The sequence below is a fragment of the Cydia fagiglandana genome, chromosome Z (assembly GCF_963556715.1).
Source record: "Cydia fagiglandana chromosome Z, ilCydFagi1.1, whole genome shotgun sequence".
Classification (NCBI taxonomy): Eukaryota; Metazoa; Arthropoda; class Insecta; order Lepidoptera; family Tortricidae; genus Cydia; species Cydia fagiglandana.
Window position 1 is genome coordinate 28,527,954 of NC_085959.1, and position 26,631 is coordinate 28,554,584.

At 38.7% G+C, this 26,631-nt stretch overlaps 3 protein-coding genes across 6 annotated transcripts in view; 2 read left to right on the forward strand and 1 right to left on the reverse strand.

The window, feature by feature from the left end:
• The first annotated feature begins 489 nt into the window (after positions 1-489).
• LOC134678993 (uncharacterized) lies at positions 490-8,576 on the forward strand. Its single transcript, XM_063537762.1, has 5 exons — positions 490-560; positions 2,969-3,104; positions 4,885-5,045; positions 6,095-6,283; positions 8,206-8,576. The coding sequence occupies exons 2-5, from the start codon at positions 2,972-2,974 to the stop codon at positions 8,377-8,379; spliced, it is 657 nt and encodes a 218-aa protein (XP_063393832.1). The 5' UTR covers positions 490-560; positions 2,969-2,971; the 3' UTR covers positions 8,380-8,576.
• A 291-nt stretch (positions 8,577-8,867) lies between these two features.
• Positions 8,868-14,894, reverse strand: LOC134678995 (peptidyl-prolyl cis-trans isomerase NIMA-interacting 4). Its single transcript, XM_063537765.1, has 2 exons — positions 14,748-14,894; positions 8,868-10,104 (listed from the first exon to the last, which is right to left on the reverse strand). Exons 1-2 carry the CDS (start codon positions 14,809-14,811, stop codon positions 9,785-9,787), a joined length of 384 nt encoding a protein of 127 aa, XP_063393835.1. The 5' UTR covers positions 14,812-14,894; the 3' UTR covers positions 8,868-9,784.
• A 457-nt stretch (positions 14,895-15,351) lies between these two features.
• Positions 15,352-26,631, forward strand: part of LOC134678591 (mediator of RNA polymerase II transcription subunit 12-like) — a 31,508-nt gene continuing 20,228 nt past the window's right edge. For all 4 annotated transcript variants that reach the window (XM_063537215.1, XM_063537219.1, XM_063537218.1 and 1 more), the window contains exons 1-15: positions 15,352-15,569; positions 15,662-15,873; positions 15,948-16,107; positions 16,362-16,553; positions 18,202-18,315; positions 18,529-18,633; positions 18,924-19,107; positions 19,438-19,619; positions 19,712-20,169; positions 20,252-20,401; positions 20,486-20,573; positions 20,653-20,792; positions 21,210-21,369; positions 24,545-24,652; positions 25,103-25,228. In XM_063537215.1, the coding sequence (XP_063393285.1) occupies positions 15,563-15,569; positions 15,662-15,873; positions 15,948-16,107; positions 16,362-16,553; positions 18,202-18,315; positions 18,529-18,633; positions 18,924-19,107; positions 19,438-19,619; positions 19,712-20,169; positions 20,252-20,401; positions 20,486-20,573; positions 20,653-20,792; positions 21,210-21,369; positions 24,545-24,652; positions 25,103-25,228 (2,386 nt within the window). In that variant the 5' untranslated portion in view covers positions 15,352-15,562. The remainder of the gene's footprint in view (positions 15,570-15,661; positions 15,874-15,947; positions 16,108-16,361; positions 16,554-18,201; positions 18,316-18,528; positions 18,634-18,923; positions 19,108-19,437; positions 19,620-19,711; positions 20,170-20,251; positions 20,402-20,485; positions 20,574-20,652; positions 20,793-21,209; positions 21,370-24,544; positions 24,653-25,102; positions 25,229-26,631) is intronic.

Here is a 26,631-nt window from a genome sequence, read left to right on the forward strand (position 1 = left end):
CTTAACATTTTTATTATAGCTTTTACAGTTTCCATGAAAATGTATAAAAACTAAAAATGGGGATATTAAAGTGCCCCAATACAATAACGTCAATAATTTTCCAGCGTGTTCCTACTTCTATTTATACATACTTATTATAAACCTAAAAGCTATATGCATGCCAAGTTACGTGCTTACTGCCGGATGGGATCATAGCTCCATACTAAATCGAGCTAAGGAGCCGCACTAGGCATTAAAAGCTTTCGTTCTCCGCGCAAGTAAGTACCTACTTACTCTTAATCTGTAGATCGCGTAAAATTGAGTAGATACTCGCGGCCTCGGCTCGTCACAAATATTTGGCGTAGGTATTCGTAATTTCGTACAACCAAGGGGCCGAGGAAAACAATTGAGCGTTTATATTAAGTTAGTAGATGTCCAGAAGTTTTCATGTGCCGTGGCGACTTGGCGAGGCAAGGGTGCGCGCAAGGCGCTATTTACGCATATTTCCACCATATAAAACGTGCGCGCGACACTCTCGCAGCAGTTTGTGACAGGTACCCGGCGCAGGCGCATCCTCCACGGTGAGTGTTACAAGCTTACCATACTCTTACGATAACAACTTAATTTCAGTTGTTAGTTAGGACCTCAATTACAATTAATTATAATTACTTATTATTTAAAATATTTTTTTATAACATTTCGTATATGTGGTGGTCTAAAATCTTGTCCAAGTCTCGACACTACCGATAGAGCAGAAAAAATCATTCCCGAAATAAAAATGCAATAGATAACTGAAAAATTCGCTTAATACCCTTATCAAACAAGGTTAATGAAATGCATAAATCACGTCTGAAAGTTTTTTTTTCCTATCAGATATCGATTTTGTTCCCAAGATACGGGTAGCATGATGATGAGGTAGGTAATGAATTATTTCGATTGATTGTGGTAGGGTAACTAGTCAATTTATAGAATATTAACTCATCCGCTTAATAAATAGTGCTGCTCAAAAGGATCGCGATCCATTCTAAACAAGTTACTGTAGGTACAATAAAAACACCGGGTCTATAAAAAATGGTGAAAAATGGGACCGCTTTTTTGATGACTATTATATAATAGTTATTTATTACTGTTTTATATTATTTCTGCTATTTATCTAACAGCTTTGCCATTTTGTTATACCTATTGCTGCGAAGGTTTTTTTATTAACTTGTAGAGCCAGTAATCTTTTGATTTAATTAGAACTTTAACGAGTTTTGTAAAGTTGAACATGGTTGCGAGCCCAAAGGTCACGGGAGGAACGCCCTCCTCCAGGGCAAGGTCGCTTTCTAATCCTCCCGGGACCGGTCCGGGTCCCGGCTGCCGCTGCCAACATATTTTCAAAGAAAGTGGAATCGGCTCCGCAGTGCGCCCCTTACAATAGGTACCTATTTAGTCGTACCCTCTGTCCATTACTTAAATAAGTACGTTCGTACTTACTTACTCACCCATAAATGTATTATATATTATGTGAATATAATATGATTTACCTACCTAAATGTACCACCCATTCTTTATTTTAAATTAAAAGTAAAGCTAGAAATATTTTACTATGTATTTACATACAAATTTTACAATCATAAATATTAATGATCTGATAATACCCGAAATGTTAACCTATGGAACTTGTTTTCTACACGTCCACTATGAGAGACGGTAGTTGCTAGACGTGACACGTGGCGTAGGTAGTTCATAGGACAATCAAGCTTTTATATAGGTACCTACATCACATCACGGCCAGTGAGAATGTAGGTAGGTAGTTTGAGTCGTTAATTGTGTAGGCGTTTTACTAAGATTATTTAATTTTTCTACTGGTTGACTGTAATAATTGCGTACTTTTCATGTATGGTCTACCAACTCAACTATAATATTCATTTCGATACGCTGTAGTCGACTATAAATGAATTTGAACAATCACGTGCCGCCGCGCTCTCATATAAAAAAGACATAAACGCGCGACTATTTTTGTTTACTGAGATAATTTACCAATTTTCATTAATTATTTAGGTTTTATAGTAAAAAAGTATTATTTTAGATGACTCGTAGAAAAAGAATTGTATACAATAGTGATATAATATAATCAAAGCTCAGCAAGCTTCGTTGCCTAACACGATACTTAATAATTAACTATCAAATCCCAACTTATTTACTCGCACTCACAAAATAAGACCCGAGCAAGAGTGGGTGTAGTAGTTAGTAAAGGCACTAGGCGCTAATAACTTTGATCTCGTGTTGTACATACCTACAACTTTTTACTTCAGTAGCTAGGACATAAATTAGTTAGGTACAGTCAGCCAAGAAAGTGGTTTACCACTTTTCGACTCTATCATCTAATTGATAGAGTCGAAAAGTAGTAGACCACTTTCTTGGCTCGTCAGCTCGTTCAGAGAGTCATATACGCAATGCTACAATATTAAAAACACGTTTTAACATTCCTGACAATATACCAAAAACAATCTACGTAATTCGGTCGAGCTGTTTGTAGCCCACCATAAACCATACTAAATGTATGGTGGGGAACAAACAAAAAGTGAGACTGTGACAAGGACAAGCAATAGTACCGCTTTCTCTGCTACTCCTACTGAAAGTTCTATAAGTGTATCTCATTCGGTCATTTGGCCCCTCTCCCGTTTCCTCTCTATATTATTGTACCTCTATGGTAGTTTTAGTTTAGTCTGTTTAATTCTTAGTTTAATTTATTTGAGTCCTCATTTGTTTTACTTTTACAGTTTATTCACAACTTTCTTATTAATTTATCACTAAGCTGGGTGATACAGAGGAAACTTCTATTCTATACCTACTACGCGCAGTAAGCAAAATGCCCAATGATATTATACTTATACTTCGACCTGGTCGCCTGAAATCATATTTAAGTAGAGGAGTAATAAAGTAAGTGGGTATAGAGCCCAAGTGAAGACCAAAAGCGTTTTGTCAGCTAGCTCAATTGTTTCAGAAAATGCATCTATTGGCAGCAGCACTAGTGGCGCTGGTCGCGGCGGCGCACGCGCAGTTCCCCAACGGGCGCATCCTGGAGCCGCCCGTGCCCTCGCAGTGCGTGCAGCGCGTCATCCACGAGCGATATGCTGACAGTTAGTCATTACTTTAGATTAAATACTTTAAGTACATACCCCATTCGCCTTATTCAGTCTCCCGGACTGCGTGTCCGAAACTCCGAAGTACAGTCGCCATCAGATATATCGGACCGGTCAAGGTGCTCACAAATATCTGAGCACGCCTCTATTGTCAAGGCGTTAGAGTGCGTGTTCAGATATTGTGAACACCTTGGCCGGTCGAATATATCTGATGGCGACTGTACACAGCTTTATCTAATGCAGGTGAGCGAGCGTTTTCGCTTCAACCTCAAGCGCAACATTAGGTATAATTAATTATAGGTACGACTTACGCGTATGTACATTGTATCTTTGAATCCCTCATCATCATAGCCCAAACACTAGCAATTAGTCTCGTCTGGTAAAATACATATAAGTTTATGATTTAAAGCTTTTGCTAGTGGGTAATGTATATGCCTACTGACCTGTAGGTCAATAAGAATACTTATTCTTAACCTAGAGGTCGTTGTCAAGAGATCAAAGTTAAAAGTCCCTGACAGTAAGTCTCGCGAATCAGTCGAGCACTTTAAGAAATGTTCTATCTTTACCTGGAAAGGAAATTACCGAAATATTTTGATAAGAACTCACAAAGTAAACATCCCTATTCCCGGAAATATTAGATAAGTTTTTAACGAGATAACTTCATACTTAATATTAGTAAAACAAACTGGAACGTTATCCTCCCTCGGCCAGCGTACCTACCTATTAGCTAATTGACTGTTTAGATTAGAGTGTTAGAATTCCAGAGCCTAATTATCTTTTTTTTTATATTTACTGCGACAAATGTGTGGTACCTGCATGTTTTCCGCGATAACGCTGACCTGCAGCTATCGACAAGCCGAAATCGTTGTGTACGCCTCTATCATTTGAATAGGCAAGAGCGATAGACAAGCAGATAACGATTTTCGATGTTAGCGGTAGGCCTTCAGGTGCGGCGCATAGGTATGACGAAGCGATTTCCCTGTCAGATTTTTAAATTTATTGAGCTTCGCGTTGCCACATTTTATAATCTTCACAGTCCCGTAGTAAAGGTGTCTGATTTTGCATAAACATATTTAAATACAAATAAGTGGGTCGTAGAGACGGAACAGGACATCTTCGTATTCTTATATCGCTTTTTATTGAATACAAATATTGGGTTTCCTTTATCACAGTAAATCTCTGGTATGTATTTACCATTAGGTAGGTAATATTATCAATCAATAATGTATTTACCTACCTAATTGTGCAAACACGTACTTTGTTTAAAAATATTCCATGGAAAACGACATGGTAGCATACCTATTTCTTAACTCTGACAATTAGCTACATAAACAATAGACATATCACGAATACTCGTAAGTTTCATCTTTCTTTTACAATGTATCGAAAGCAGTCAGTTTCTAATATGTATTTCTTTCCCGTAACACTTCTCACGCCTTATTGTTTTGTATGCAGCTGTGCATCGTTAGAGACTTTGAAATGAATAAGCCACTGTGCACTTTTCAAATAATCATCAATTTATCGGTTACTAAATATGGCCATAAAATTTTCATATACAAATCAAAATTATCATCATAACCATCAACCAACAAAATGACAGCGTCACAATCATTGTACTCATGGTGTTTATAGGTACTCTCGTCGTATTTACCTAAAGCGAATATAACATAAATAGCGAAAATACATTTTATTTATTGCTATCGATGTAACGAATCACATTGACTACTTACTAGGTATTACTTTATTATAATACGGCGATATTGGACTAATCCCACAGACAAAGGGTATTTCTTCTCTTGGAGAGAGCCAGCGCTGCGGGGCGTGGAGGAGGACTGGCTGAGCGCGCGCAACTACTGCCGCCAGCGCTGCATGGACCTCGTGTCGCTGGAGACGAGCAACGAGAACGAGTGGGTCAAGGCCCGCATAGTGCAGGACAAGGTGACCACTTTCAACAGATTTTTACCACTTCATTGTATCCTCGTAGATACTCCAGTCATCAGTACCCAGATATGGCACTTGGCACCGGGACTCTTAGTACCTAGCGTCCTAATCAATTCATCCTCGTGGATCCTTGACACGGATAGTCCCCTTCGGTGACGCAGATCTTCGCCAACTCGGAGAATTAGCAAACCGTTCACGCTTCTCATGTGTTCTGAATAGCACAAACCTCACCGTGACCGCGACTCGGAATATCATTCAAAGTTAAACGATAGAGAAATAGAAAGTGACTCATTAGAAGTCAGGATTTCATAAAAAAACGTTTTGTTTTCCGTAACGTCGTCGTGTGGTTTCGAAAGAATGTCGGCCTTTTCTTTTTTTTATGACATGCGTGTGAAAGTGACTGATATCCTAGATGAAAATGATGAAATAATTGCATGCGCATTTTGAAAGTATAGATTTATGAGTGACAGTGTCCATTATTTTAATGTGTCCTATTCAAAAAGGTAAAAAAAGGAAAATTTACGAGAGGTACAGCCGGTAAAATATCTTACCTTAAACTTTATTATGCGATGGGACTAGCTCACAGCGGTCAAGGATAACGTTAACTACATACTTGTAGAGATCAGTAGACAATAGGTATATAACCTATGACTAAAAGACAGGTAACTGAATGTCCTGTTGTGATTGAGAAGAATTGCCGTCCTATATGTCAGCAATGGTACTTTCCGTTACCATTGTTAGAAGACTCGTCTTTTAAAATTATCATCATTCATTCATTCATTCACGTAACAGACGGGTATTTATGCAAAGTAAACGATTCGATTGTGTCGGTGCCAAATTGGCGATTGCTCCGTCGACATCGTATATTGTTATGATAATGAGTAGGCGACACGCAGAGACCTCTGCATCTGGGTGTCGGCCGTAGATTTAGTTGTAGTTTGAGATGACCAGTTTTATAAATGTATCGATACGTTTATTAGACCCTACGCTTGTTTAATATTCATCAGCAGTTTTTAATGTGGTGTACACGTTGTGTAATATTTTAGGTCAAGTACATCTGGACATCGGGTCGCATGTGTGACTTCAAAGGCTGCAACCGGCCCGATTTGCTCCCTAACGAGGTGAACGGGTGGTTCTGGACCGCGGAGCTGCAGAAGCTGGCCCCCACCACCAACCGCCAGCAGAACGACTGGTCCGAGGGCGGCGGCATCGGCAAGCCTCAACCCGACAACAGGGTACGTGTTACAGTTTCCTGCTCGCGTTGCACAGTGCGCGCTGCACAACGTCTCCCCGTCGCGATTTGTGTAATTACTAATTAGTAAGTAGGTATATAACTCACAATAATGACATTACAACATCAACTGTTCCTTATGAAGTTCGTGATGCAACGGAACCGATTCCATGAGTTGTTAAGTAATGATTGTCATAAAACATTTACGCGACGACGCTTTCGTACCTACCTGCTATTTTGTGGATGTCATGTACCTATACAGAGGCCGGAATTCTCGTGGCATTGTTGAACTGTCATAGGGATTTCTTACTTATCGACTCCCGATACATACATATATCGATAAAATGCAATATATTAAACAGTTAATGAATATTAAATTTGCCTGTAAAAGAAATTCAGTAAAATTTAAATTGAATATTCAATTATAATCAATTATTTAATTGAACCAGATAATGTGTAAAAAATATTACTACCTATCTATTTATTTTATAAAGAAACTTATAAAAGAAATAAAGTTTTAGTGTTAACAAGACATTCCTTATATTTTTGAACTGAAGTTATCAAATGTGAAATTATGAACTAAGTTAAGTTTTCATTCTTTTTATTCCATCTCTCTCACATTTCCAACTAGGTATCAACCCAAAAGTTATCTAAAAGAGATCACTCTCAAGAGATCACTCTTTAGCGATAAGACCGCCTGTTGGTTTACTCTACTTTTAATCTTCTTTAACATGTGTTCTACACTGTATCGATGATATAGGTATGTAAATCCGTAGTCGATTAATGATAAGTCCCTAGGACAATTCAAAAATTACAAGAGAATTCCGGCCTCCCCCATGCAATGAAAACGAAAGCGTCGTGAATATTTATGGGTATGCGAAATATTCGCCGAAGGGCGTACCCGCATGTGCCTACGCTCCAGGCGGCCCCACTTTCTACAAACAAGAGGTTGCAAGCTCAAAAAGAGCTCATCGTTATTCGGAATGCGTCGGCGCGGCGTGCGAGTACTGTTTGTGCGTTACTTTCCCCACGCTGGCTGCGCCGCGCAACCCGTGGAACCGCCACATAAACAAACAATAACGTAATCCGCTGCGGTCGCGGCAATCTCGGCTCATCCGCATCCGCTTTGTTGCTTCCCCGCGACATCCAAGGTTGCATTATGCTATTACGTGATTTTACTACCTGCAGCCTTCGCCAGAACAATGGGAAGAGAGCGAGATAAACCATTTACAAATCTTGCAAATTTAATACAATTCGAATATTTGGAATGTATGTTCACCTATTCATAAACTACATTTGCAAGCAATTTCATTGTCTGGCTGACCTCTTAGGTCGCTAATTCAGATGATAACACAGCTTAGTCGATGTCGTAATGGTTTGCCTAGTACTCGTATCTCCGACCGTGGCCTCCCCGAGGTTCAAGATCCTGCGCGTTATATGTTTCTAATACGTAGGTACTGGAGCTACGGGCTAAAAATAGGCAATTTTGGTTGCCTATACCTAATGGTCTTTCTAATAGAAATAGAATTTTAAACGTCAAACTTCTATGAAATTATGACGTATAAATAACACTTACACTGCGTGGGCTATCAAATCCGCTACAGACTTTTATTGGTGCGACTATAGCTCAAGTATACTTTAACCAGAAGAAATGTAATTTGCAAAGTCAGTGCAAATAATATTTCTTCAACTAGAGTCAGACCAAGAAAAGTCTGCAGCGGATTTGATACCCCACGCAGTGTAAGTGTTATTTTAAACGTCAAACTTCTATGAAATTATGACGTATAAATGACACTTGCACTGCGTGGGCTATGGAATCCGCTGCAGGCTTTTTTCGGTCCGACTCTATATACGTACAATTGTTATCATCATGACTGTTATCATCCTACCTTCGATGGGATCTCATCCTCGCGTGTGTTGCTTCAGGAGCTGATCCAGGGCGGCGCGGCCGAGCACTGCATCGCCATCCTCAACAACTTTTACAACGACGGCGTGCACTGGCACGACGTGGCGTGCCACCATCGCAAACCCTTCGTCTGCGAGGAAAACGACGCACTGCTCAAATACGTCCGCTACACCAACCCCAACCTCAGGGTTTAGAATAACCCCCGTCTCCACTTCCTCCTCAAATCTCGACACTACTTTTCGGATGTGATAAATTATGAAACAAGAAATCAAAGACACTAACATAAGCTAAGGTAGCCCTCATATTTCGACTCTGTGTCGAGACTATTGAGCGTTAAGAATCTCGTTTGTTTAGAAACATAGCTTTAAAGTTATCTCGTTATCAATCAGTGTGAACCAAACATTTTTTTTTAATGCAGGAATCTTTATTAGGTATGTGACCCATTTTTCTTGAAGTAAATAGTTTTATTTATATTTATTTCAGTACTTTTAATTAACGAGTAATCACTATTGCGGCAGTTAAATGTTCTACATTATAAGTATTCACTACTTTCAATAAAGACTGCTATAATTTATACATAAATAATGTCTTATTATTTTTTCCCTTTATGATGCAAGTGTATCGACGAGCAAATGTAATGGAAGATTTTTTGAGAAATAAAGAATTTCAGAATAAACAGGCGTTTTGGATGCTTGCATAATATTTATTATTACCATTCATGATTCATGATGGAATAACATGTTTTAAATCCAAAAGTGATAAAGAGAGGGACATGGTAATGGGCGAAGCTTTCTTTGTCATTACGAACCAAAAACAAAAGTTGCAGAAGTGGAAGAGTGTCAGCAGCATGGTAACTTGAGAGTGGCGGCACAGCCGCAGAAAACTCGGCTTCAGAGAACTGGAAAAAATTACTAAGACTCTTATCTATTTAACGCTACGGCAAAGTAAAATGTAAGGATTCATCGATTTAACTTTTAGCATTGTATAGTTTTTGCCTATTGTAAATATTTGCTTATGTTTTCGAGATCAATTTTATATTGCATGTCAAATTATCAGGAAGAGAAGAGAGGAAGCTTGTATGCTAAGCTAAGCCTAATAATTTGATCATAGTGCTTTTACGATAGCTAAAAACTCTTGGTGACATTACTAAGGCATTATATGCGTAGGTACATAAAACGTTTTTAAATTAAAGGAAAAATTCACCGCTTCGTGCAAGACTTTCCATTGATCGCTTGTGTTGAACGAGGACTGGACAAACAAAAATTAAATTGAAACATACAAACTCCTATAAGTGCTAATCTTTTAGGCTACTGTCGCAAGATACCTATCATTGGGCCGATATAAAATAAAATACCTACCAACATGCTTACTTATTAACAAAATGGAATTAAACATCTATTTTACGGACACAGATTACTTACTAATATGTATCTGTAAACTCTTCTAAGTTGAAAAAATCGTCCGAGACCTCATCAGGTCTAGGAGCCTCGGGGAGCACGATATAGTCCTCGTCAAATTGCTCCTGCAAGCAGCATATTCTCTCCATAATTAACAATAAAAGCATCGCCCAAAAGTACTCGAATCCCAAAATCATGTCACTCATTTTTTTCCTTCTACCATAATTATGTGGTACCCAAATTTAGTTTTAATGGGAGGGTCAGTGTAGACGGGATTAGCGACGGTGGAGACGGGCAAGGCGAAGGCAGCATCCTGGAAAGGGCCCACCATGGCGCCGCGCGTCTGCCAGCCGAGGTCGCCGCCCGACCGAGCTTTGTCCTCGCTATATGCTGCTGCTACCTCAGGAAACTTCTGTCCCGCTTTAAGTTTTTCTAAAGCTTCCAAACATTTTGACTGCTTCTCACACAATATGTGTCTGACTTTGACAGCTGTCCCACCTTTTTTCTCTTTCGCGCCAGATTCTGTATTCAAAAGAAAAAAGTTTTGGATTAAGAGAAATTATAGACATAAAGTTTATTCTAATCAAAGAGTTAAAAGTATATTCGTATTATTTCGGAAAAAGTGTCTAATAATAAAAAGATTGTATGTTGTACGATTTTCGTAACTACCCGACTTTTTACCCAGTATACCCAGTATACTTTTATTTAAATAAACATCTCAACCAACTTAGCAGTGAATTCATGAATTCATGATGTGGCGTTTTGTGGAACATGTCATAAGCTTGTTTGGGAATCTAATCTGGACATAGGGTACCTAGAGTACGAGTACGTTACACACAAACCAATCAGTCTACTTCTACTAGAACATTTATTTGACAAGCTCTTCTTTCGAGTCCTCAGTCAACAGATTCAATATATAATTAAGATTCTTAACATATATTATTAAGAGTCAAAGCAGCAACTCTATACAACGTCAACCCTTTAAATTGTCTTACAAAAATGTAATGATTAAGTACCTAAGGGTAAACGTTTATCCTAGCCTTCATTGAGCGTTTAATTACATTAGAGTGAAGTAAGACACCAAATTCCAACTACAATACTACCTATTATAAAAACCCAAATTCTACTCGTATCTCCCCCTACAGAGCTAATCGGGCAAAGTGACAATATCACCAATCACCAAGGCTCCTCTACTCTATCATTTTAGACTGAAAAAGTCATGATTAATGGAGAATACCAATCTGAAGTTTACTAAAAATCTAGATCCTACATTGGGAGAACCTCAAGAATATGATGACATTGATGACGATCGAACCAAAAGTCTTAAGAACGGAATCTAAGAAGTAAGACAACCGGCCTGAAATTGAGCATGGGGTATACAAAATTCATCTATTTCCAGGACAAAAAAAGCGACTGAATTTACGCATTTAGGACATAGGTACTTACCTGCTATACATTGGAAAAAAAACGGACACATAGCCAGAATATAGAGACTTCTGGACGCGGCCTTGAATGGAAAACGCAGAAAAAAATCGACGAGACGGTTGGGGTAATAAGAGGAAAAAGACTACATCAAGAATGGATAATTAAATGTTTACGTTTTTCGGATTTCGTACCCCAAGACAAGTGACAGTCGGAACCCTAATACTAAGCTCACGCTTTCTTTTTGTGAGCTTCTATCTCATGAGCTGTTAATAAGTTAGATAGTAAAAAAATCCTAATAAAGGATTCCATACAACATACTACGCATAATATATTTTTTGTAGCATACAAAACCAGATACAATAATAAATAAATAGATATAGGTATTTTCACAACAATAAAAGCTACAAACCATTCAAATATAAGTCGGTTGGAGAAAAAAATACATAGTAAAAAAACCGGTCAAGTGCGAGTCGGACTCGCGTTCCACGGTTCCGTACATTACTCAATTTTTAACAATGTATTTTTTGTATGTGAAACGCGAGTGAATTGCCTTTAAAAAACCCGTAGGGGTCGGATCAAAAACGAACTAATTAGTCCGACTCACGCTTGACTACATATTTCCAATAGATTTTCCTGACATCTATTTATAGGTAAAGACCTATTTTATGTATTTTTTTTTCAAAATTTTAGACCCCAGTAGTTTTGGAGATAAATGGTCATTTTTTGCCTATTTTTAACCGACTTCCAAATCTCAAAGAAGGAGGTTATCAATTCGGTTGTATGTTTTTTTTTATTTTTTTTATTTTTATTTTTTTTTATGTTTGTTACTCCATAACTCCGTCATTACTGGACCGATTTTAAAAATTCTTTTTTTGATTGAATGTATATGCATACAGATTGGTCCCGTTTTTGTCAAAATCCAGTTCTGATGATGGGATCCATGAGGAATCGAGGGAACTCCTCAAATCTTAAAGGCATACACATAGTGATTTTTGGTTTTTTATCAACGAATCAAGCATATACATCCAAAAAAGTGACATTTGATGAAGTGGAACTGCTGATGATGATCAGAACGGAACTCTTCAACGACGCATAGTTCACGGTTGGCGATTTGTCCTCTTCGTTATGTTTGTTAAGCAAGTTAAATTTTTAAGCCACATTTTTGTCAAGCTCGAGTTCTGATGATGGGATCCATGAGGAATCAAGGGAACTCCTCAAATCTTAAAGGCATGCGTATAGAGATTTTTGTATTTACATCAGAAAATCAAGCATTTTCATTAAAAACTGTTGCATTTGATGAAGTGGAACTGCTGATGATGATCAGAACAGAACTCTTAAACGACGCATAGTTCACGTTTGGCGATTTTTCCTTTTCGTTATGTTCGTTAAGCAAGTTAAGTTTTTAAGCCACATTTTTGTCAAGCTCGAGTTCTGATGATGGGATCCATAAGGAATCGAGTCCTCAAATATTAAAGGCATACGTATAGATTTTTTTGTATTTTCATCATAAAATCAAGCATTTACATTAAAAACTGTCGCATTTGATGAAGTGGAACTGCTGATGATGACCAGAACAGAACTCTTCAATGACGCATGGTACACGTTTGGTGATTACGAATTTCGATTTTGACTTGGACTGGGACCCGGACTCGGACTCATACCCGGATCCGGTTCGGACCCGGATCCGGTTCGGACTCGGACCTGGACTCGGATCCGGATTCGGACCGGAGTCGGACCGGATTAGGTTCGAACTGCGATCCGCACAGAACCGAACTGCTATCTGAGGAGTGGGTTAGGTTAGGCTAGAACTACGACCCTCATGGCTCCTCTTCACGATGGGCCAACGCCGGCCACTCCAAGGGACGCATTTATGCGTTAGAGGGAGCAAGTGATAGTGCATGGCTGCGTCCCTTGGAGTGGCCGGCGTTGGCCCATCCTGTAGAGGAGCCATTATACAGAAGCGAAATGCTAGTAAAAAAGTGGGTGGTTTTACCTCCTTTTCTACATAGTGTACCATCTACAATAATCTTTCATCGGCCCCCATGGAAGTCGGTTTTTTTTTCTTAAAAATTATCTTGAATTACTTCTAAACTGTTTATTTTAAAACTATAAAAGAATATATATTTGATATTCTCACATTAAACTCTTCCATTTGATATGTTGATATGCATACGATATAGTTTGAAAAACTTTATTTTTTAATTTTCTCATTTACCCCCCATGTTTAAAATTCATTTGTTTACGTTACATTACGTCTTTGGGTCACAAACTTACATATGTGTACCAAATTTCGACTTAATTGATCCACTAGTTTCGGAGAAAATAGGCTGTGACAGACAGATAGACAGACGCACGAGTGATCATTGAGCTCGAGGGTTCCGTTTTTTCCTTTGGATGTACGGAACCCTAAAAATACATGTACGGCACGGATCCCTTGCGGCGCGAGTTCGAATCTCACTTGACCGTTCTATTAAATGGTTCCAATTTTTTTCTTAAACGCCCTTTATGTATGTACTCGTATGTACACCTTGCTGCAAAAGTGTATACCCACTTCATGAATGAATTCTATTCATACAGTGTGTACGTACTTTTGTTTGTGCAATGTGTTAGAACAGTGTTTTTCAAAGTTTTTCATGGATTCCCCCTTAACCCCCCAGGGGGTCGCGTTAGAAAACTGTTTTGTTGTTGGTAAAAAAAATACACATAACATTGTATAGGTGGATCATGAAACATCACCATTTCACCATAGGGGAGCGGGGTGGGGTCAAAAACTAGCCAATAAAAATAAGGTTTAAGTACCTAATGGATAAGCCCAGACCGCATGAATAAGCGATGGTCTCTAGCTGCCATAGCAAATGACTTGTTGCATTATTTTTAATGCAGCTAGCTAATTTTTTTTAAACAATGGCTGTCCTCTATGCAGTTAAGGGTGGTTTCAGGGCTTTTTTGGTTATATCTGGATGTTTGTCAGGATATTCCATGGTTACCCGATATCACCTTAGAATTTAAGATAGTTTTGAAAATTGCTAATATCTTCTGCGAGGCTCTTTTCAATGTGTATTCCCAATGTAAAAAGGTTGGCTTTGCAAGGCCCACTAAGTGCGAGGCCGTGGGCGACGGCCCAACCCGACCACGCCTAGCTATGCCTCTCTCTCTCTTTAACTCATTTGTACCCTTCGGGCGTAGGCCTCCTTCATTTTACGCCACTCATCATGGATCTGTGCGACCTGGAGTCACTTCCTCCCCGCAGTCCTTTTGATGTCGCTTCTCCCCTATCCCCTATGGTCGCCACTCGAATAGTCGTTTAGTCCATGAATCGGTGTTTCGTGCTATATGACCAGCCCATTCCCACTTCAAACCGGCTACGCGTTCTACAACATCAGTGACCTACAATAGCTCTGTTGTCTCAGCCATTCATTCGTTTTACGGTCTCCAGTGGGGGATTTGCCCTAAGGCACAATAGGCCCGGGCCTAGGGCGGCAGGATATATAGGGGCGGCAAATCGTGACAAAAAATTCGCTGATGATAACAAGAAATAACTCAAAATGTAGTCAATATGATGGGTGCTGAGAAAGGGGCGGCTACAGGACCTGGGGCCTAGGGCGGCAAAGACTGCAAATCCGCCACTGACGGTCTCTCAATGTGATCCCCTGCACTTGCCCACAATTTGGGACAAATGATCACTGACCAGAAAACAACCTCCCTATTCGAAAATCCCTCACGTTATATTTTTTACTTACCTTTTGCATCACCTCCAGGTTTCCCTCCCTTGCCTGTTTTTTCGGGCTGTTTTTTGGGTGGCATTATTATTATTTATTTTAGTAAAAAAATTTACTTAACCTTAAAAATTATTCTGATTTGTTATTGTTACTTTTGACAGTTGGCAATGGCAATACGTCAGGGTACGTTCTCAATATCCGACTGACTTTTTCCGTCATGTTGGTTAACACATTTAAAGATTTAAAGCTCCACACTCGCGTGCTAGGCTTCGGAAATCGACTGCACACTTCGCGCCTTCGCACTGCCATGATTCGCGCACGAGTGTGATGTGAATGCACTAATTTATATACTTTGGCAAAGAAAACTTAGAAAACCCACTTTGCCTCGGCTTCGTGGCTTACTATAATATTATATAATCCGACAAGAAATTGTAGAAAATTATTAAGGGCGCCACCTAATAGAAATAAATTCTAAAATGGAGGAGGTATCGCCGTGTCTTTTTTAAACTACCCATGGACGGACTTACAAACTTTATGTGGCCTATTTGCTTAATCATGCCGTCTGGTAACCGCTTAAATGTTGAAGTTGAATCTGTGGTGTCCTAATTTTTGTGGCTACTCTTCTCTATCTGTGGAAGATACGATCGAGTTGAGTCGAGGCTATTGACGGGAGATGTAATTTACGTTTGTCGTATCGCTTCAGTTTTTTTGATATTGTTATTGAAAAATGTGACACTATTTTTACAATAAGGACCTTATTTTGTTAATAATATATTTGTAGTGGACGGCGAGTTAGGTTACTATAATGATATCATGTAAAAAGTAACTCTATTTAAATGAAAGGTAAGCAACTGCAAGCTCATAAATTTTGCCTTGCTAGCATATTCACTTGTGTATTGTTACCACACTGTACAATATTATGATTTCATTTGCAGACCAATCACTGTATCCTGACACTATGGGGATCATGTACGAAAAACGGCCTCTCAAGCGGCCCCGATTAGGCCCGCCAGACGTGTATCCGCAAGAACCCCGTCAAAAAGAAGATGAACTCACTTCTACTAACGTAAAGCAGGGGTTTTCTACAACCCCGCATTCTAGTGACGAGTTTGGCACTGCTAGGAATTTTAACTATTCTGCATCTAAGGTAAGTAGTAGGTGCTTCTGCAATAGTTTTCATTACTAATACACTTAATATTGATATATGAATTCTATTTACAGATAGGACAGTTTTTCTCTGGAATTTTGTCCAAAAAGGAAGAACTGAACACCCTTCCTGACTGTGGCAGGAAAAGACAACAAGTAAATCCTAAAGATAACTTCTGGCCAGCCACTGCTAGGACTAAAGCTCAAATTGAAGCATGGTTTAAGGATTTAGCAGGTACTTAATGTTTTTATTTTATTTCAACCACTAACCACTAACATTACCATTAACCATTAACATTAACACCTTCGCTGCGGCAATTAGTATAACTCGTAATCAACCATACTTTGTATAGGGTCTTTCGACCCCCTACTGCAGTGAACATGTTAAAGGAATAGAATAACAATAGAATGTGAATCAAATATAAATGTATAATACTAAAAAAAATTTTAAAGGAAAATATTTTCCATAATTGTTTTATTTTGTTTTAGGAAGTAAACCACTGTCCCAGCTATCCAAAAAGGCACCAAATTTTAATAAGAAGGAAGAAATATTTATAACATTAACAGAATACCAAGTGTCAATGCCAAGAGCAGCATGGTTCATTAAACTTAGCTCTGCATACACTGTGGCCGTCTCGGAAGCCAAGATCAAGAAGAGGCAGCTGCCAGATCCCACCACAGGTAATGAATAGAATAGATAGCGTTTATTCATGACAAAACATAAAAATAAATTAAACAAAATGTAACACAGTCATGGCTATACCGCATATCTCCAACATTAATTGTCAGTGTGGTACATTTATAAATTCTATTTTACATATTAAATAAAACAATATTATTTGAATAATAATCTAAACCCTGAGTATAACATAAGAAAAGTATATTTATGAATCATATTATTGTATGTAGTAAAGTAAGATAGATAGCATGCTGAAACTATCGACTAAGATCATCATATATTTTTTGGGAAACATATTAATGGATGATATTTGTTATCAATTTCTTTGCCCAGCCCCTATCATCTAAAACTGAAGCGTCAGAGGAATCACTAAGTAAATAGTACCCAGTTTACGAGTTAGCCTAACAATATGTTTAGATGCACTACCATGGCCCCAGGAAGTGCTCTCCGCAGCTACGACACTGACTATAGTGTCTGTATTCATACTTGTCCGTCCATAGGTGTCATAGTATTTATTCACTTGGTCATCAATTTTTTATTTCATACATGTGCTTACATAGAGTAGGACACACCCTACGGAGAGGAGTATTTGCACTTGAATATCACCAAACATAGGTACTTATTGTGACAAAGCCTCTTGTTTGCTACCTGCTACGCCACATAATGTACTTTGCCTAATATTTCAGTGCATTACACAAGTTGACTAAGTTGTACAGCAAGCTCTATAAGGACATAAATGTATTTTATTCAAATAAACTATTATAAATATAAGAGAATTAAGTAATAATTAAGTGTTTAAGTAAATGTAAGACAGCTACAATCATATTGTAACACCCTCACAGGGTAACATGTACGCGCTAATCCTGCAGCTATTTGAAGTTGCAGGGTTGGATCGAGAGTTGTAGTAGGTGGCGATCACAATAGATCAGGAATGGTCGCAGTGATACATAGGCTTTGGAGCCTTATATAGCCCCTAATAAAGAAGAAGAAGAAGAACATGTACGCTTCCTAACATCATGTATTTCTATGCATCAATATACATGTATGCAATAAATGACAATAAACAAATAAACAATAATATGAGACTAAGGTATAACTAATAAAGCTGTAATAAAAAAAAATTCAGTTGGTTATATATATTTAAAAAACAACCTACAAAAAAACCATTACATATGCTCGCACAAAGGACTACTACTAGTCTACCTAAAGTAGCGAGGAGGAAATCACATACAAATATATAAAATAGTTCTACCGTAAAAACATGAACGTGATATAATATTGGCTCGTACTGTACCTACTGACATACATTAAAGTTTTAAACGAAACTCGCAATTTTCGCAGTGTTTATTTTTCGCCAAGATGTAATAAGAAATAACGTGTCGTGTGCAGACGGCACAAATAAAAAAATCGGCAATTATTATGCCACAAATGAATTATTAAATGAAAATTAAGAATAAAAGTGGTAAATAAAATTTTACCCAACCCTTTTCCCTACCATTATTCAATTGACTTTGTTTGTCTGTGTATGGCACATTGAATAAGTTCTCTGTTAAACACTTACATTACCTATAATACATATATTAATTAATTACATATTAATGTGTTCTCTAATTTGTGACAGTAGCTTAACTTTCCGAGTATGTCTTACAGAATGGACCTCAACTCTAATTAAATTCCTCAAAGATCAAATACCAAAGTTAGCGGAGCATTACCAGTGTGCGGCCTCGGGGAGCGTGTCTGACAAGACGCCTCCCTCTCAGTCAGGTGACTATCCCAGCTACTGCACACCAACAAATTGGAATTCTAATTATAGATGGTCAAGCAAATCTTGTCAGTAGAAAAAGGCGCCAAATTCAAATTTTCAATGAGACGATATCCCTTCGTGCCTATTTTTCCAAATTTGCCGCCTTTTTCTACTGACAAGATCTGCTTGACCAACTATATGTCGTTTCTAATCCCCTTGTTTTATTATTACAGGACAAGGCACGCCCAGTCATAATTCCTCTGGCAACCCGCCTGGTAGCTCAACTCCTAATAGTTCAAGTATACCTAATTCTATGCACTCTCCAGGGAATACGAACAGTATGTAGTTTTTTTAAACATGGTTTATCTACAATTTGTAGTTTTATTTAAATTTTTGGGTCGAACATTCTAAACATACTAACTCTTATTTCTCAAAGCTGTGACAAACTTGTGACTTTTTGATGTTTCTGCTTTCTATAATATTCAAGGTTTGAATCCGCTTATACAATTTAGAAACCACAAACAATAAACGTATACCCCTTTGACCCTTTTGCACATTGCTATCAAATTGAGTAAAATTATGTAATTGTGTGAAATTGGCTAAACTGTCTATATTGGAATTGATTCAGCCCTGGGGTCGTCGACGCCCAGCTCCTCTGAAGGCACGGACTGGCGGCAAGCCCTGAAGCTGTGGAACTACTGCTGCCGGCTCGCCAAGTACCTTCTCGACGAGGGCTTGTTGGACCGACACGACTTTCTCACTTGGATCATTGACTTGCTTGATAAGAGAGCAGCTGACGATGGTTTATTGAGGTGGGCTTTTCTTTAATTGTACATTACGATACAAGTGAGAAAAATAGGAAATTGGCAACGAGTGGCGGTAAATTAAAACACGGCCAAAGGGAGTGTTTTTACATCGACACGATTTGCGAATTACCTACTCGCACATTTATCGTACGACGTTCTACAGTACATATGGCCCTTTAAATTTTCGACATAGGTACGTAATGTACTAATTACTAGTGCGGTAAAGTGGCATCATATGTAGTGTAAAGCATTTTATCAAATCCTTAAACACTTACTACCTTTCAGAATAGTAAATCACAAAACAGCACAATTTATTTTTCAACTATTACTTTGTAGGCTTTTTCTTCCATTGGCATTACAACACATGAGCGAATTCGTGTTCTGCGAAGGCCTGTCGAGGAGGCTGGCGACCACTTGTGCTAAGAAAGCCGCCGCAATCTGTTCCGTGCTGTCTGATAGCACGATACGCACTCTCAACCAACCCTTGGCTTTCTCGAAAAGCACAGACAGATCAGGAGGTAAGGTGTAAATATCTATAATTATAGTATACTCGTATTTTACGCGGTCTAGTTTCAATGCCTACCTACTTTACTCTATAAATTTATTTCAGATCCACTCAGATCAATGTCTCCGGCTACAGAACAAGGCATTAACGAACTGAAACCGATGTTATCTCAAATGAAGCGTTCGGGGACGCCGGCGGAACACAGCCAGGGTTCTCTTAGCACCAATCACTCCTCACTGGGGACACCCAACCCTCACTCACTGGGTACACCCAATCCTTTAGGCACACCGAACCCGACGCAGGGAATGGACGTCAAAGAAGAATACAATAGGCCCATAAAGGAGGAATATAATAGACCTATCAAAGAAGAATACAACAGACCTGTAAAGGAAGAATATAGTAGACCTATAAAAGAAGAAGACGGCTCGCCTATACGAGATACAAAAACCACTCTGACGGCGGTCATCACAGCAGCACTCAATCCAATCCAAGTGGGCTTCGGCGAGGTGCTGACCTGCCCGTACCACAGGGACGTCATCATCCAACTGGCAACGATCTTACAGGTTCCCTCTTTTTCTACCTGTACTTATAACTTAACTAACAATACCCAGGATAAGGTAAAACTAATCTAATTGAGTTTTGCAGATAATTTGCGTAGAATGTCCTACGGCTATGGTATGGTCGGGCTGTGGTTCATCCCTGCAGGGGTCGCCCCTGGACTTGCTGCCGCTGCCGCCGTCCGCTCTGCCTATGCCTCATATGGACTCGGAAATTACTGAAGACCACAGGAAAATGGTATGAACGAACAGATATTGCTTAATGTGCCCTGTATCTTTGTTACACCTGTTTATTAATTTTTCTTTTTATTGTGCCTTAAAGGTTTATGAAGCTGAACAAAAAATCGCCGCAAGAAGCAAAAAGGCAGAAAGTAAATGGTGTACTGATAAATGGCAAACTAGTTCTCAAGGTATTTTCAGAACCTTCACTTTTTGCTTTCATTGGTGTGTTGTTGTAACGTGTGTTATTAATGTGATCGTGATCCGTAGCGCGCGTGCTGGCCGTGCTGGAGGCCTTGGACCGGCACTGCTTCGACCGCGTAGATCCCAACAATAATCTGGATACGCTCTACAAGGAGGTGTTCGCTCATTGCACGCCCCCCTCCAAGGATACTGACATCAAGGACCCAGTAAGTTTACCTGAATACACTTACAACCTTATGACCGCTTCAACTATTTTATACATAAAATAGTAAACCTTATTGGAATAGATGGTTAATTTGAAGCCTATATCTATTAAAATACCCATAGCAAGCCATAATGCTTAAAATAGCACCCACACACTACACAAACACTGCTCGACGAGACGTTTACAAAAGGTGTGAGATCATCACACATAATATTTTAAACTTTCGCGTTTTGAATACATATTAACTCACATTATAGACGGGTCTAACGCGAATTATACCTTGATTTACCGACGTTTCGACACACATAGTTGCTCCCGTCCCAACTAATTTCTCTGTATCTTTTTTCTCTATCTGGTAGTTGAAGTGATATGTGGTTGCAGCAGACGGGCTAGTCTGACTGTGTTGCGTGATGTGCAGGAGTGGGCGTGTTCGTACGCGGTGGTGCGCGTGCTGTGCGAGTGGGCGGTGTGCGGCGCGCGCTGGGGCGAGCACCGCGCCATGGCCGCCGCCGCGCTGCTCGACAAGCGGCAGCAGCAGCTGCTGCACCAGCACCACGACCATCATGCACACGCCACCGGTCAGTTTACACATACATGCGTTTAGCTATCATCATCTTTCAGCCCTTTATCGCCCACTGCTGAGCATAGGCCTCTCTTCTAGTACGCCACTTGTCCCGGTCCTGAGCTAATCTCATCCGGAAGTTTAGCCATACACAATACTTACTACTAAAAAGCGTATCTTGGAGTGATTTTTACAGCTGGCTTCGAAGTAACTCTTGTATCAATCTAGTAGCACAGTAATATAGTGCCCTGGTACTCTTGTAATAAACTTCGCCTAGTATGTTCTTTCCGTGCTTGCAGTGTCAAATTGTATAAATAAGGAATTTTGTATTTATCATGTATTTGCGAATGGTATTAGAGACTAAATATGACCGTTATTATTATTGTGTGCATGTGCAAGCAAGCGAATTAATATGCCAATTATTTTATGTTAAGCAGGAAGCAATGCTAATTTATTATACTTTTAAGTTCCGTAGTTATATTGCCTGCTTTGCGATGCGACAAGTACATACTTATGTTAAGTTGTCTGTGTCTGAATGATTTACCAAACTTTATAATCAAGTAACTGTCAGAAATTATTTTATTTTTTTACACAGGTATTGCTGACAGTACTTCCTCTGCTTTGCATCTTTATCAAGTACCCATACTTCAAAACCTTTCTAATAAGTCTAAAATCAATTTGTATGTGTTTTTCCAACGAAAAGTTCCCTTGGTTACCTTCCGAGTGCATCATCAGATAAGTTCCATGGTACCGTAATTATTGCATTGTCATTTATCATAATTAAGAAGTAGTTTACTTGATTTAGCCATTGTTCATAAATCAAAAATAACAGTGAAGTGAACCTTCAGGCAACATAATATACGATTTATTTACAAACGAACACACACAGGGGTGACCGGGTGGAACCCGAAAGACTATGTAAGGCCAATGCACAATGCAATTGCACGGAGTCGATTTGTCACTTATTAGATATCTATTAATAAATAATAAGTATGCCAAGAATGTATTATTATGCGTCAGTGTGCGCAGTCATTGCTGTTCATTGATTTAAATTAAGCTTTAGTTGCTACAGCGAATTAATCATGCTTTGTAAGACAATACAATTATTGTCATTTAATTTTCCGAGTTTGTTTCACTGACGATGCAAAATTTACTAAAATTAAAGGCGATTTCACAGATTTAACCTGCTAGATTTATGACTGCTAGGCATGATGATAAATTTAGATATTACTTTTAATATTGGCGGTACACTTGTACTGGTTTCGAAAAGTAAGTATAAGTAAGAAAATATAAGTATCTGTCAGAGTTGGGCGTAATCAATTCCTTTTGGAATTAAATTACACATTACATTACAGTAATCATGATTCCTTAGTAATCGATTCCTTTGGTAATCGAAATTACTGGAATCAAATCCGCTGATTACTTGCGTAATTGATTCCTTTGGAATTGAATATATCTAAGTACAAGTGTAATCGTGATTCCTTCGTAATCAATTTCTCCAGTAATCTGATTACGTAATATTGTTCAGACTAAATTACATTACTCGGTGTCAAAATACCTTTGATCGTTCTTCTCCCATCCATAAATACACTTTTTGTGTGAAACTGTATCATATATGTTTTCGGGGGAGCAGATTTCAAAAATAATGACAGTTTTGGAATCCGACATGTCTGCCGTGCACTTTGACATAAAAGTCGTCATGGGTGTCGTTTTATAGGTTTCAGGGAGTGCAGAATTCGAAAATGATGTCAGTTTTGGAATCCGACATGTCTGCCGTGCACTTTGACATAAAAGTCGTCATGGGTGTCGTTTTATAGGTTTTAGGGAGTGCAGAATTCGAAAATGATGTCAGTTTTGGAATCCGACATGTCTGCCGTGCACTTTGACATAAAAGCCGTCATGGGTGTCGTTTTATAGGTTTCAGGGAGTGCCGGTTTCGAAAATGATGACAGTTTTGGAATCCGACATGTCTGCCGTGCACTTTGACATAAAAGTCGTCATGGGTGTCGTTTTATAGGTTTCAGGGAGTGCAGAATTCGAAAATGATGACAGTTTTGGAATCCCACTTGTCTGCCGTGCACTTTGACATAAAAGTCGTCACCTGATTCAAATAAAGTGCATTTATATCTAGTCAGCCAACATCAACAACATCTATACATATCTACTATCGAAATGTACTTTTGATAGTAGAAGTACGAAATGTAATCTGAAAGGAATCATGTAATGCATTCCTGTAATGAGGAATCGACATTGATTCCAATTACTAGGAATTGTAATATTAGAAAAAATGATTCCTGATTTCTCAAATGGAATTGTACTTAGTAATTTGGTTTTGTAGATTACAAAGTAATCTGGGAATCGGTAATCTGATTACAAAGTAATTTCGAGTAATCGTGGAATCAGGAATCAATTACGAAATGCCCATCTCTGGTATCTGTATATTTCAGCTATAGTTGTAAGTTTTAACATAAAAAATTGTATTAATTTTTTAGCTATATGTCGTCGGTTTGTGACGTCACAGCTTTGTAAAAATTGTCGCAAACGCAAACAGCAAATGGTTTTGTCGGCCTAGGCCGACTTTCTTGTATGACGATCCATTGCCCTTGCAAGCCATATGCTAAAATGCCCAATAACATCACGTTTCGGAGCCTGCTATCACGAACGTATAATTTGAAATCTCTTTCAAAATAGTTCACTCACTTAGAACTTTGATTAAAAAAAAACTTTCTATCAAATCTGTGCAGCATAAAGCGAATTCAATCTGAATATGTATGTAATATTAGTTTTTCTTAAAAGTATGTTAAATACTGTAAATACAAAAATTAAGCTAATTCTTTTTGTCACTGAAAATGCTTGGTATTAGTTTCAACCTTTTGCAAGTGTACAGTACGTTTTTAAATATTTTTAGTGTTCCGTACAAAACTTTGTATACGGAACACTTATTTTTATATAACTCGAATAGTTTTGAATGAAAATTTAGTGTAACAAAGTGTTTTTTACTTATCTCGTAGGTAGACGATAGAGATCACCAGCCTCATATTTCTATCCATCTTAAACAACTTTCCTGCGCGTCCCTGCCATCTGTAATAATGTATACTAACTATTCATGTATTCTTATACATATACTATTAGAACTAAGATATATTGATATTGTTATGTGTGAGTTATTACCATCTGTTGTCGTGTTTCAGGGTCCGATGACAAGGAGTCCGTTACGTCCGGCAATGGCCTGTACAACGGGCCTCCAATATTCCAAAGCCTTTTATTACGATTCCTAGACTGCGATGCGCCTGTACTAGGTATCTAAACTTAGCCCTAATAATTTCACCTAAATATTGTATAATTTTATTTAGAAGTGCATACAGATTTGGCGAATGCGCCACTAGCGCGCAATTAACTCTCCTTTTACAAACTTGCGCAATATTGATGCGTTCGCCATATCTGACCGCATATTACTGTCCTGCTATTCCTCGCGTTATCCCGGCATTTTGCCACGGCTCATGGGAGCCTGGGGTCCGCTTGACAACGAATCCCATGATATGACGTAGGCCCTAGTTTTTACGAAAGCTACTGCCATCTGACCTTCCAAACCATAGGGGAAAAACTAGGCCTTATTGGGGTTAGTCGGGTTTCATCTCGATGTTTTCCTTCACCGAAAAGCAACTGGTAAATATTAAATGATACCGTCGTTCAACTATATACATCTGTTATATTATTAGCCCGTGTGTTAAAATGACGATGATTTGCAGACGACAGTCCGAACGCGCCGCCAAGCAACCGGCAACAGTTCGCCAACCTGGTGCACCTGTTCGGCGAGCTTATACGCCGCGATGTGTTCTCGCACGACGCTTACATGTGCACGCTCATCTCGAGAGGTAATCTTGCTGACACTATAGCAGCGTTATGAAACATCACGATAGACTAGCAAGTTTATCGAATGACATGCAATTTTAAATGAAATATGAAGCAAGTTTGTAAAATCGATACAAACACATTGTAAACATGATGCGCAATATTTTACTTATTGGTTATTATGTACAGTGTACACTATAAAGCAATGCAAGGTTTCTTTGTAAGCAGAAAAATATATTGCTCTGACTGTAACATTTTTTCGTCGCCGTTAGTTATTCGTGCAATAGCTGCGAGCCACCAACATTAACGAATTACAGTGAAGCCAAGCATTTTTTTATGACAATTGAAGCTGTTGTCAGGCGTGGCTCACTCCGAGATTTCGTCGCGTCGCAACAAGTAGCTAAAGTACATCCGTCCCACACCAATTTTGCTGGCTAGCCATAGGCCCAGTGGCGGATTTCCCATAAGGCACAGTAGGCCCGGACCTAGGGCGGCAAGATATTAGGGGCGGCAAATTGTGACAAAAAATTCGCTGATGATAACAAAAAATAACTCAAAATTAGGCAACGAATTCTCAAAAAAAGGTATCTATAGAGGGAAATGCTTGAAACCCAGTTTTTGACTTTGTACAGAATGTACAGTCACCTGCAATAGTATAGAAGTATAGTGTAGAAGGCCGCAAAAATATGTGACACGCTCTTATGGCTCTACAAATAAGATCGTGTCAGATATTTTTGCGGCCTTCGTTGTATAACATATTATTGCACGTGACTGTACCTAACTTTATTTGGACTATCTAGGAGGTGAACATATCAAAAGTCCGCGGTCGTAGCCCTTAGCCACATTTTTCAGTTTTTCGCTTATATCTCGGAAACTATGCGTTCTAACGACATGATCATTATACAGAATGAAAGTTGGTTAAATTTGCTACAAGCTACAATTTTTACGATATCTGGAGGGCCCTCCACACTTGTGCGCGAATCGCGGCGCGAAGCCGCGAACGCGATTGTGGCGTCGATTTCGCATATTGTTGACGCCTTCGCGCCTAGTTCGCGCCTCAAAAGGAAAAAACGGAACCCTTAAAATACTCGTGCGTCTGGCTGTCCGTCTGTCACAGCCTGTTTTCTCCGAAACTGCTGGACCAATTAAGTTGAAATTTGGCATACATATATAAGTTGGTGACCCAAAGATGGACGTGTAACGTAAATAAATGAATTTTAAATATGGAGGCCATTTTTGGGGGGTAAAAGAAAAAAATTAAAAATACAGTTTTTCAAACTATATCGTGTTACATATCAAAACAAAGAGCTCATTGTAAGAATCTCAAATTTTTTTGTAATTTTAGGATAAATAGCTTAGCAGTTATTCAAGAAAATAGGCAATAAAAATGTTTTTATTATATTTCTTTTTTAGATTTTTTGAATGT